This window comes from Pipra filicauda, unplaced genomic scaffold (assembly GCF_003945595.2).
Source record: "Pipra filicauda isolate LSUMZ 115617 unplaced genomic scaffold, ASM394559v2 scaffold419_size605101_pilon, whole genome shotgun sequence".
Taxonomy (NCBI): domain Eukaryota; kingdom Metazoa; phylum Chordata; class Aves; order Passeriformes; family Pipridae; genus Pipra; species Pipra filicauda.
Genome location: NW_024104553.1, coordinates 1 through 12,496, shown reverse-complemented (window position 1 = coordinate 12,496; position 12,496 = coordinate 1). Strand labels below are relative to the sequence as shown.

The 12,496-nt window shown below is 58.1% G+C and overlaps 2 protein-coding genes across 3 annotated transcripts; both read left to right on the top strand.

Annotated features, from left to right (window-relative positions):
* The first annotated feature begins 3,801 nt into the window (after nucleotides 1-3,801).
* VSX1 (visual system homeobox 1) lies at nucleotides 3,802-7,972 on the top strand. Of its 2 annotated transcripts, none has more exons than XM_039385528.1 (5): nucleotides 3,802-4,266; nucleotides 4,619-4,697; nucleotides 4,934-5,057; nucleotides 5,979-6,147; nucleotides 6,751-7,972. In XM_039385528.1, the coding sequence occupies exons 1-5, from the start codon at nucleotides 3,897-3,899 to the stop codon at nucleotides 7,014-7,016; spliced, it is 1,008 nt and encodes a 335-aa protein (XP_039241462.1). In that variant the 5' UTR covers nucleotides 3,802-3,896; the 3' UTR covers nucleotides 7,017-7,972. The 2 variants fall into 2 exon arrangements, with proteins under 2 accessions (XP_039241462.1, XP_027598694.1); XM_027742893.2 differs by having other exon boundaries at nucleotides 5,967-6,147.
* Nucleotides 7,973-11,126: 3,154 nt separating this feature from the next.
* On the top strand, nucleotides 11,127-12,228 carry LOC113999452 (peroxisome assembly factor 2-like). Its single transcript, XM_039385531.1, has 2 exons — nucleotides 11,127-11,987; nucleotides 12,064-12,228. Exons 1-2 carry the CDS (start codon nucleotides 11,127-11,129, stop codon nucleotides 12,226-12,228), a joined length of 1,026 nt encoding a protein of 341 aa, XP_039241465.1.
* Nucleotides 12,229-12,496: the final 268 nt, after the last annotated feature.

Sequence of the window (12,496 nt, the reverse complement as noted above, 5' to 3'; positions counted from 1 at the left end):
CATGGGCTACATTACCTATAGCTCCTGGAGATACGTGGGGTGAGCTGTCCTTGCTCACCAACCGCCAGTCATACCTTCATTCGAGGTTGTAGGTGTAGCACCTTGATGGCCATTTGTTTGCCCTGTGTTGGCTAGGAATTAATTAGGAGATGGGCTCCAGGCTGCTGTGACAGCTGTCTGCGTGCGGCACTTCCCAGCAGTTTGATTAAATCTGCGACACTCCAGATGTGAGCGCCCTGTGCATTGGCACATGGTTTGCTCTTAAACTCCACTTAAACTGTGACTGCTCTTCTGGTTTTAATCAAAGGCAAATGCCTTAAGACAGAAATCTGTGCGGAGGAATTAATAGGGATGTCTCTAGGGCATGCAGAGTGGGACATGGAAAGGGATCCCCTGTGCCAAATTAGGGCTGAAAACACACTTGCAGTAAGCTTGGCTGGCGATGCTACAGAACTAAGCAGGTGGTATGAATGGCCAGCTGTGGCTGCGCTCACCCTCCAAACCTTTTGCTTCACCCACATTAAGTTGAGCTAGAAATGAAGCACTTCTCACAGCCTGGCAGTGTAGCAACCACAGGTTTCCTCATTCATTTAACCTGTCTATGCTGCCTGCCCCTGCAAATCCATCACCCCAAAATGGAGGATACTTGGCAATTACGTATATCTCCTCCTAACTGGCCAGAAGTGCACACACAATCCACCACTCAGCCCTGGCAGCAGCCTGAGGAAAGTCTCATTGCCTGCATTTTGGGGAGGAGGCACACCTGTAACTCAGAGGTGGGGATTTAGCCTTGCAAAACACGGACGTGATTGGCTGCAACACACCTGTCTTTGCTCCCTTCTCCCCTCGTTATGGGCTGTTTCTCAGTTCCTTTTCATCCATGTATCAGAGGCAACATTTTCACAACATTCCCATATACCCAGCAGGACACGGAGGAGGTGGAAGAAAAGCCCTTTTCCTTCTGTCCATGCTTACCAAGGCTCCCACCGCTGCCAAATTGCCTGTGTTGCCATCAGCTGGCTGCTTACCCTGCTGCGCTCCACTTCTGGGCCACCCTACACCCATGCAAGGTCCGTCACGGCCACCAGCAGGCTGGCTGAGCTTGCCCTACACAGCAGGCACCCAAGGGCTGTGGCTTCAACATCATCCCTGGGGGCTAGGCTCCAACCTGCTCCCGTGCTGGTTTGCCAGGAGCTGATGCAGGTGTGTGGTATGGAGCTGGCAGGGAGCACCGGGCTGTGACTACTGGTGCAGGTCCAATGGACAAGTGTGCAGCAAGAGCTGGGCTTTTGGAGATGGATTCTCCATCCAGCCTGGAGCACAGGAGCCTCTTCCACCCCAAGCTGCCTGAAACTGTCAGATGGTCCTTTATTATTGACCTGATTCATATCTAAACCAGGGAGGTGAAAGCTGTCTTATCCCATTACTAATCCCCTAAACCAGGCCCTTCAATACCTTTTCCTTGCTACCCCCTCCTCATTGCTACAGCAGGTGGTTGCAGTGCCACATCCTTCTGGGGCTTTCCCTGAGCTTCATATCCCTGCAAAGACAGGGACTCAAAAAAACCCACCAGCCGCTGGCTCAGGAGCCATCCTCAGCTGAAGAGGGTCTGCCAGAAAACATTCTGCGAGGACTTGCAAGGCTTGTTCCTCGTATCTGAGGGGGACAGATTCAGGCACCTATCCCATCATATGTGGCATCCATCCCATAGGGTGATACAGGTCATAGCAGGTGTCTGACATGGTGGTGGAGCGGCCACAGGGAGGAGGGGATTGTTCAGGGACTGTCCCACCTCTCTGTGTGCCTAGTACTGCAGGGTGCAGCAGGGATCAGAGAGCAAGGGATGGGGGTGCAGCACCAGCTGCAGGTAGCACTCACCCCTGGGACATGGGACCGCATCGGGGGTGGGATGCTGTGGCCTTGGGCTGCTCTGGTAGAGGCCCATGGAGATTCTGGGTGCTGGGGAACCCTCAGGATGCCGGGCTGGCTGGCACAGGCACCCTGCCCACAGGCAAACCCCAGGGAAATTAGAGCAAGGGGCGATGTTTGATGTTCTGCTCTTTAAGCGATTAATAATCTTTTGGCGTCGGAGAATCAGCTGAAAATCTTCCCTGGAAAATAATGAGCAGAGAAACATTTACTGATTAGTCTAATCCCAGCTAATCCTATCTGATGAGCATATATCAAGATATCCTTTAACTGATTTATTGTCCAAAGGACCAGTGGAGATGCCCCTCTTCACCACGGCTGGGGGAGCCAGTGATGGCAGCAGGTGTGTCCCCCCACCCCATCCCACAGCCCTGTCCCAGGAGCTGGTGCATCACCATCCCCTGTGGCACAGCCCTGGTCACCCTCCGCCCCGGGCAGCAGCGCCATATCCAGGCCACCTCGCCAGCGTGGGGAGATTTAATCGCTATTTCCATCTCAGCATCTATCGGCTTTCTCTTGGGTTTGAGCTTTTATGTTTCATAAACTGATTAGGAGCAATTATATGTGCTTTATCCCCAAACTTTCCAAATGCCAAGGCCATATGCATATTTAAGGCTTCATCATCTCTCCCAACAGCTCAGCCTCAATGTAAACTGCTGAAATCAAGCTGATTCGGTGACAACATCAAAAATTAGGGTTTTAACCACTAATATCTGCTTGAACAGGAAATTTGTTGTGGGTGGTGGCCGGATTATGGCTTCTAATTACTGTGGCAGATCCTCCCTGCCTAGCAGTGAAAGTCTCCTATTCCAGCAAAACTGAAGCAAAACCACTCTGGAGAAGTGAAGGTGCCCAAGGGGACCCTGGGGTGCTCTGTGCCTGGGCAGGGAGCAGCCCTGGGTGGCATTGCCTCAAGCATCCCTGCAGCCTGAGCACATGGGGACCCCGAACTGGTGGTTTTGGAAGTGTGACAACCCCACACCTCCCATTCCCCGCACACCCATTTGCCTTTCTTTGGTGCCAAGCATGATGGTCTAGAGGGTCCCCCCCGCCAGCCCCCAGTGCCGGCCACGGCAATTATCCTAAATGAAAGTTATTGTTCTACTAATCCCAGGAACAGCTTGCGAGGGGAGATTTGGGTCTTTCTTTAATAATGCAAAGTTAATGCGGAGTCCCCTCGTAATTATCTTTATCAGAAGGACCCTCAGTTAATCTGACCATCCAACGAAGGCCTGGATCAGGCAGCCCGTGTAAGCCGGTTGTAAATCATTTCCATCAACAGATGAAAGGAAGGGGGAAAAAAAAATTGCAGCCCAGGTGCAAGAATCTGGGAGCAAAAGGGAGCACAGAGGCCAGGCACCTCGAGGTGGCCCTGGCCCTGGTAGAAGACACCTGGGGTCATGGAGGGTCCTGCCCCATAACCCCTGGTTCTTCCCATCTCTGTCTTTGGGGTGTTGAGCCCGGTGGAACGTCCCATCTAGGAAGTGGGGCTGAAGTGTCATGGCATGGGATGGGGATACTGGGGACAGCAGTGCCAAGCCCTGGAAGAGGGGATATGAGGACATAGGAACAGAGCAGGGGGTTCCTGGAAGAAGATCGGGGGAGGGAACCCATGGGAATGTGAGGGCGATTTATGGGTGACCGGGCCGGGGCCCGACAGGCCCTGAGGGCCGTCCCGGGGAGGGACTGAGCGGGACCGCAGGGGACCCGGCAAGGGGATGGTGAGGACCAAGGGGCGGAGGCCGAGGGGAGCGGAGGGAGGGACGGCGGGAGGGGGCGACGGGGGGTCGAGGGAGGGGCGCGGGGCCCGTGCAGGCGGGGAGGGGGCAGGGGCCGTTAATCCGGGGATTGGGAGCGCCCCCCCGCCGGCCCGGGGTGTGATTGGAGCCGGGGCCGGCGGCGGGACGATAAAAAGGGCGGCGGGTGGCGGTGCCCGCTCCGGACCGGGCTAGGCGGCGGCGGCGGCGATGCCGGGCCGAGCGGAGCCGTCGGGGGGACGCGTGGCGGCGGGGCCGGTGGCGGTGCCCGTACCGGTGGCACCCGGGGCGGCGGCGCGGCCGGGAGGCGCAGGGCTGCGGTCCAAGGGCTTCGCCATCACCGACCTGCTGGGGCTGGAAGCCGAGCTGCAGCCGCCCCCCGGGCCCACTCCCGCTGCCACCGCCGGTGGCTACGAGGGCGGCGGGGCGCTGGGGCTGGGGTTGGGGCTGCTCTGTGGCCTGGGGGGGCCGGGCGCCCCGTGCCTGCTGCCCGCCCCTCTGCCGCTTCTGCCCGCCCGCGGCCCCCGCCCGCCCCCCGGGCCACCTCCTGCCGCCCGCCGCCACAAGGAGAACATCTCCGGTGAGCGGGAGCGGGGTCGGGGTCGGGGGTGGCCGCTCAGGCGCGCACGGGGATCCCCGTCCGGAGCCGCTGCCGGGGCTGCCTTGCACTGCGGCCGCAGCCAGCATCCTCCCCCCGGTCCGCGATCGGCTCCCGTGCTCCCCGTCCCGACCCTCTGGCAAGGATGGGCTCCCACCCCCTGCCCCGGGATGGCATCACCGGTGTGGCGCCCCGGGCTCAGCTGTGGGAGGGGACCCCTTCCTGCCTCGGGCCCGCTCCCTGCGGGCGGCTCCAGCCGCGTTTGGGGAGCTGGGTTTGGTCCCTCCGCTCTCGACGGGAACGTGACTCTTCCCCTCCCGCATGCTGCTGCCAGATGAGGACAGTCTGTCTGGGGACGCCAGCGACATGAAGATGTCCACCTCCCAGATCAAGAGGAAGAAACGCCGGCACAGGTAGAGCCCGGGAGCCCGGCTGTCCCCGTTCTCACCTCCTCGCTGCTGCCACCATCCTCCCGCTGTTCCTCTGATCCTCAGGCTAGGGCGGTGGGTATCCCCAAGGGAGGAAAAAGGAGGGCTGCAGCAGAGGTGCGGGGAGGATTTTCTGGAGGAAAACCTCAGCGTAGGGGGGGGCTGCCAGCCCCACTGCTTGCGTCTGGACTGTGTCACAGGATGCTCTCTCCCCTCGGCAGGACGGTGTTCACAGCTCACCAGCTGGAGGAGCTGGAGAAGGCTTTCAATGAAGCGCACTACCCTGACGTCTATGCCCGGGAGATGCTGGCCATGAAGACAGAGTTGCCGGAGGACAGGATACAGGTAGGTGGCAGCGATGGTCCTCTCTGTCCCATGAAGTCTGCGGGCTGTCAGCGCCCGGCCATCTCTTCTGCTCTGTGGCAGTGAGTGCAGGTGGTAGAAATGTGGTGGCAATGAAATGCTGCAGGGCGCCTGGGGGGCAGCTCAGCTTCTGTCCACTGGCATTGAACAGCCTCCAAATGGACATACAGAACCAGGGGACTGAGCTGGCCCCAGCAGCTGCTCCCTGCTGGCAGCTTGGCTCTATCCTCCCACTCAGACAGGAGCTGAGAGCAATTCAGGAGCTGCTGGGCCAAGCTGTGTCCCACTAGTTTGCTCACTAGCTTGTCCCTTTGAGGGACATATGGCATTTCAGGGCCTGATCCTGCTTCACTGTGGAGCAGCTCATTGGCTTAAGAATGGGATAGCGGTCTGGGCAGCAGCCCAGTTATATCTGCACCCCTCAAGCCTTCAAACACAGGAAGGGGGTATGGAGAGGGATCTGAGCACCCTCTGTCATCACTGGTCACTACATTATGGAGCCCTTTTCCTGAAGAGGTTGGTGCTCCGTGGATGAGGCAGAGAGGCCCTGTGGGTAGGCACAGTGGAGGGTGACTTTGGCTGGAATCACCCTCCTGTGTCACAATCAGCCTAGTGTTAACATGTGCTCCCTCTCCTCCCCTTCCTCCCCTCTCTGACACCCATGTGTGTGCCCTCCCTCGCACTCTTCCCCATACACCACCCTGGCTGCCCTCCTGGTGCTGCCTGCGTGTCTGCATTCACACACCCAAACCCCTCCATGCCCCTCCATGGCTGCCCTTTTGCCCTGGATGCACATTCCCCTGTGCCCACTGGGCCCTGGACACCTGGCCATGGGGACTGTCTCCTCCCCAATCCCACCCCTCCGTGCTCTCCTGGCTATTACCCCTGAAGGTTTGGTTTCAGAACCGAAGAGCCAAGTGGCGGAAGCGGGAGAAGTGCTGGGGCCGGAGCAGTGTGATGGCCGAGTATGGCCTCTACGGGGCCATGGTGAGGCATTCCATCCCTCTGCCTGAGTCCATCATCAACTCTGCCAAGAGTGGGCTGGTGGGATCCTGCGCCCCGTGGCTGCTGGGTGAGTGGGACCGTGGGGCTGGGGGGGTTAGGGTGCAGCTGTGGAGTGAACGGCCCTTCTTCTTTCATATGGCTATCTTTGCCTTTTCCCAGAAAAGAACAGGGTCTCGACCCTGAGCTGGACGCTGCCAAGTGTCCTGGGTTTTCCACTCCCTCCTTGCAAAGAACAGCTAGGAAAACCTTTTACTGCTGTGTCAGACAGGTGCCTGCATGTGACTAGGTATTGCTTTGTAGTGCTAGCAGGCAGCATGGGAGTTGCAAGGTGTCATTCCCCCCCAAGCTGAAGATAACTAAGGTAGTTAATGCTACCTTAGAGCTACCCTCTGCTCATACACAGTCAAAATCAGGGATGAGCCATTACACCACCCCTCTCCTTGTACTGCAAGGGGAGGTATGGACTAACTTTGCCACATCCATTCTCTTGGGCTGCAGAGAGCAGGTGGCAGGGCTCTGGGTCAGGAAAGGCTGGTAGCTAGAGAGAGTTTTCCCTAGGATGCAAGTGAGAACTTGAAGGAAGCAGCAGGAGTGCAGGAAGTGATGATGAGCAGTCCCAGGCAGAAATAAGCAACCAGCACCTTTGCCTTTGCTCTCTCCCCTCTGCAAGGCATGCACAAAAAATCCATGGAGGTAAGCAGGAAGGCAGAGAGCCAAGAGAAGCTGGCAGATGGCTGGCGAACGGAGCAGGAGGAGGAGGAACTCAAAGAGAAGCAGGCCAGTTCCCAGAGGGGCTCCGACAAGCTTGGCCCTGCAAAAGACTCAGAGGACACAGCCATTGACCTCTCCAGGACAGCCAAGCACGAGAAGAGGGGTGTACTGAGGCAGTGCATCAACGGGACACCCCCCCCAGAGCAGAACGACAGGGACCACTGAGCTTGGGCTGCCCTGGAGGAGGCCAGACCTCACAGAGTCCTGGCAAGATAATAATATTTATTCATTTATTGATATATATATTTTTTCTTAAATAATGGAACTTCTATCTGAATTCAGGGCATTTTAAAACCGAGCACACACATCCCCTTGTCCCCTCACTTTCAAGCTGTTCACTTCTCAGCGGAGCCAGGGTGGAGGGTGGGAGAAGTGTCCCAGCAGGGCCAAGAGCAGTGCGAAAATGGGACTGCATTGTGGTCAGCACGGAATGCTGCTGGAGAAGAGCCACTCTTTCCTTCTGGGCTGTGACCACTTCCCCAGCTAGCCAGGAGCACAAAGAGGAGCAACGCAATGGGAGTCGCTCCCTCCAACAGGCAGGTGCAAAGCTGGTGCAGGAGTTTACAGACGTCTTCTCCAAGCACAGCGCCCACGTGCCAGTCCTTCCATGTTGAACACGCAATTCTTCCACCTCAAGGATAAGCAGGGTTTTTAAACACTGTGGGGTTCATCCTCAAGCTGGTGTAACCTGAGGATGTATAAACACTCAGGTTTACACTTTCTGAGGATCTGGCCTGCCAATGCAGCCTTATCACTGGATTTACACTGTGTAGCTTCCTTAACTCATATTTGGGAGAAGGGGGTAAAGACATTTTTGTTTATGCAATGATTTTGTACACTCTTGAATGTTACCTGCAACACTATGCATAATAGAACAGACCTTTTTGAAAAGCAAGCCATAGTACCCCAGAGCAATTAAACAATTTTGTGAATTGTCAGAAGAAGATATTTTGTAATTGTCTGTAAAAAATGTTAATGTCAGAGCTGTTTCTTGGTTGCCCCATATTTGTGTCTAAAAGCACTTTAGTGATCTGGATTTTTGAATGTGGCTCTTCCTGTATTGTCCACCATTTATTTATTACGCATCCATAAATAAAATTGTGGTGTATCTTTGGTTTTCATTCTCTGCATTGCAATTTATACCTTCCTTTGGCACATCTTGTGGCAGTTACTGAACTGGCCCGTGCACATGCCGTGACAGCTCTCCTGGAACACCTCCAGTTTCATCTGCCAGCCAAAACATAACGGAAAATTATCAAAAGGTTTTATTAGAATCTGAGTAATTCCAATTTGGAAAGTTTCCTAATACAGCTCGGGGTGCGTGGCCATGTAATGATGCTGTCACCTGTTCCTGCCTCTGCTGCTGGGCCTGGCTCCCTACACACAAGCTGTGCTGCACAGGGGGAGAGCGGAGGGACAATTGCTGGGAAGAGCAGAGCAATACGTGGCATGTGCAGATTTCCCACCTTTCACCTCCACTGCTTGGCCAGACCTTACCAGGGGTAACAAATGCATGGCAAACACAAGCTTTTGCTTCGCAGCAAAAAAAATGTTTGCTGGGGGGGCTGTGGGGAGCACGGTTCAGGAAAGGACCAGCCAGGGCTTATTGCAGCAGCAATTAGGCTCACCGAGAGCCGAGACTTAACACATTGGAGGCCTAATCCTGCCTGAGCAGCATCTGCAAACCTTTTATTTGGGCTGTGCCATGCTGGCACTGGATGCTTGCAATCTTTTTTTTTTTTTTTTCCCTCTGCCTGCGTGCAGATGGCCTGGCTCTTCGCCTTGTGCTGGGTCCAGTGCAGTGCTGTGAGAGCAAGCATGTCACCACCACAACTGCTACAAGGGGAGACACTATAGTTCCAGCCCTGTGCAGGGTGCGGACAACTCTCCTGGTAGTGCCTTGTAGGCTCCCAGCTGTCACTACACCACATGCTGTGAAGGGGGAGCCAAGGGAACAGCTGCTGGCCCAAGGCACTTTTTCATGTGCTGGGAAGTAACTGTGGGGGTGCACACACTGGTGGTGGATGACAGTGACTGCCCAGGTTCAGTTCCTGGTGGCAAGGCAATCCTGGGGACAATCCTTAGAGTAGGTAGTCACTTGCCTCTTAGCTGCCTGTGCTAAACCTGGCAGGGAAGTGCTCCATATGTCACTGTGGTTGGAGCTGCAACAGGAGTAGGGCAGCATATTCTTGTTGTTGCTTCAGATTTGACCCATGCTGGGGTTACTGGCAGCCAAACCCAGCCACGGCTCTTGCCAGTGCTGGTTCAGGCCTGGCCCGGTCATGACAGTGCAACAGAAGAAACCTTGATTTAAGGCAGTGGCTGCCACTTGCACACATCTCCACTGCTGCAGTGGGGTTGCCTATATGAGACCCAGGAGCAGTCTTGGTGACCACATCAGGGCCTGGCTGTCATGAGCGTCCCTCTGTGAGGGGCCCTGGGGGTCCCTCAGCCACAGATGCTGGGCTTGTTCAGGTGAGAGATCCTTCCCATGTGGCTCAGGCAAAAGGAGTCAATAAATTCAAAGCCAGTGTTCAGAAGCCAGAGCTGCCGCAACCTCACCTCAGTTCATCTGGGCTGCCACCTGCCCTGGCACATGCAGATTTTTTCACTGCACAAACTAGCCAGGGACTTACAGGATCTGCCAAACCAATCATGGAAGAAGGGACGAGGGAAGGGGAAAAGAAATAAAATGCTACTATTTGGCGTCTCTTGGCTTGGAAGCTGACTGTCAGGCATGCACGTCTAGGGGTTGCAAGGAGGTGTCCCCTTGATGGACCCAGAACAGAGAAGGTTGCAGGGCTGCCTTTGCAGAAGCACGTTCATGGTGACACTTCTTAGAAGTATTCATTTCTAACTGGCATTTTGTTTTTCCGGATCCTCTCAAATCGCTGGCTGGATTTTCAGGGAGGTTAGGAAGTGAGTACGAACGTTTTGTAAGCGCTCCCTCGTGTGGAGAGGGGCGGTGGGACACGGCGAGCAGCCCAGGAACGCCTAAAGGCTGGCTGCAGCCCTAGAGGCAACCGGAAGACTCACTTCTTCCCCTTATTCCCACAGACCCGTGTCTAGCTGTGAGGCGACGCACAGGGGTGTCTGGATCCACAGTTAAAGAACCCTACGGGGTTTGCATTTCTTTACTCACGTCTTGTATCACCAGCAGACACTTTGTATAACGAGCAGCATCTTACCCAGAGCAAGCTGGATTCTGGCTGAGGGCACAGGCACTGATCAGAGGCTCTGACTTTGTCTCCAGACTGCTCCAGGTATAGGCCAACTGTGTCCTGGGGTGTATCAGGCACAGCATCACCAGCTGGTCGAGGGAGGTGATTGTCTCGTTGTACTCTGCACTGGTGCGGCCTCACCTCGAGGGCTGTGTGCAGTTTTGGTCACCACAATATAGGAAAGATATTAAAGCTATTAGAGAGCACCCAAAGGAGGGCTACAAAGACTGTGAAGGTTCTAGAGGGGAAGCCATAAGAGGAAGGCTCAGGTCACTTGGTCTGTTCAGCCTGAAGATGAGACTGAGGAGAAACCTCATTGCAATCTGCAGCTTCCTCACAAGGGAAAGCAGAGCGGCAGGCACCGATCTTTTCTCTGTGGTGACCAGTGACAGGACCCGAGGGAATGGTTGTGCATCTGTGTCAGGGGAGGTTTAGGCTGGATATTAGGAAAAGGTTTTCCACGCAGAGGGTGGTTGGGTGCTGAAACAGGCTTCACAGGAAGTGGTCCCAGTACTAAGCCTGAGAGAGTTCAAGGAGTGTTTGGACAATGCTCTCAGGTATTCTCTGTAATTACTGGGGTTGTCCTGTGCACGGGCAGAAACAAGACTTTGATGATCTTGATGTGTCCCTTCCAACTCAGGATATTCTACAATTCTATGATTTCCAAGGTTAGTTCAGCACTAGCACCAATACAAGTGCATTGTTCTAAGCCAAAGGCCCACAACGTCTCAAGAGGCTCGCACTGGCGAGGGCACCCTGCTCTGCCCTGAGTGCCAATTCCCTCGCCCGCCTTTTTGGCCCCATTCCCCCTTTCTTCCACCTTCCGCAGTCTGTGGCTGCAGACCTGCTGGAGCCTGGGGAGGACGGGGCCAGCGTCACGGAGTGTCGCTGCCACGGACACGGCTCGGAGAAGGTGTAGGAGCGGAGCCGCTCGGGCGCGCTGCACAGCTCCCACCCTCCAGAGCCGCTCTGCGCCGCCGCTCTGTGGCCTCAGCGGGGCGGGCGGCCGCCGGGCTCCGCCCCGGCCCGCCCCCGGCTCCGTGCCCGCGGCGCGATGGCGGTGGCGGTGCTGCGGCCGCTGGACGCGCCGCCGGCCGAGCTGGCTCCGGCCACGGCGCTGCTGCTGGCGCCGCCGGCGCTGTGCGCGGCGCTGCGCGGGCGGGGCGGCTCTCTGGTGCTGGCGGTGCGGCCGGCGGGGCGCGGCGGGGCGCAGCCCGTGCTGCTGAGCGCCGTGGCGCTGGAGGCGGGCGGGCGGCGCGGCGCGGAGCTGTGGCTGCGCGGGGCGCTGCTGCGGCGGCTGGGGCTGGCGGCGGGCCGGCGGGTGGCCGTGTGGCCCGTGCGGCGCCCTCCGGCGCTCGCCTGGGTGCTGCTGGGGGCGGCGGGGCGGGCGGGGCGGCCGGCGGGCGGCGCGGTGCTGGCGCGGCGAGGCGAGGCGCTGCCGGGGCCGGGCCCGGGGCCGGGCCCGCTGGTGCTGGAGGCGCGCCCGGCGCTCCAGGGGTTGCTGGGCAGCGGGACGCGCACCGCCCTCGCGCCCCCGCCGCCGCCCGCCCCGCCGGGCACCGCCCGCGGCCGCGCCCCCGCCGCGCCGCCCCTCGTCTCCCGCTTCGCCGCCACCGCCGCCGCCGGCCCGCGGCTGCGGGCGGTGCCCGGCGGGGCGAGCGGTGGCGGCGGGGCCGAGGTGTGGGTGAGCCGGCGCGGGCTGCTGGCGCTGGGGCTGTTCCAGGGCGAGTGGGTGCGGGTGGGCGCCGAGGGGGCGGCCCGCGAGCACCTGGCGGCGCTGCTGGCCCGGCCGCCGCCCTGGGAGTACCCGCGGGCCGCCCGCCGCTGCCCGGCCGACGGCGCCGCCCTGCTGGACCCCGCCCTGGCCTTCAACCTGGGCTGTGACCCCGCTGCTGCCGCCCATCTTCGCCTGCAGGTGAGTCGGGGCAGGGCACCCCGGGGAGCGGGCCGGCGGCAGCGGGGGCTCACGCTTCGGCCCGTCCCCTCTGCAGAGGTACGAAAGGACCGGCGCGGCGGATGGGAAGGGCAGCCGGTCTGTGCTTTCCGTGCCTCCTTTCGCCAAAGAGCTGCACCTAGAGATCATCTGCTCGCCGGCCTACTGCGCCCAGGGAGGCTACAGCCGCGTGCTCTACAGGCACTTTGAAACGCCCCGGTGAGCTCTGTGGGGTGGACACGTGTGTCTGCTCGTGGGGCATACTCATGAGATACACTCTTGCTGTGTGTTTGTGGCACCCAGATCTGACACACACTGATGATGTGCATCATCAGCATCCTCAGTGCAGGTGCTGTGTAGTTTTAGAATATCACCTTGAACTGTCTTCTAATGAGTGTGTTCCACTTGCATGCAACACCTCTTGTCCTGTCCTTCAGAAGTCATCTTCAAGTATCCTCGTGATCTGCCATCCAGTGACAAGGGCTTGCAAG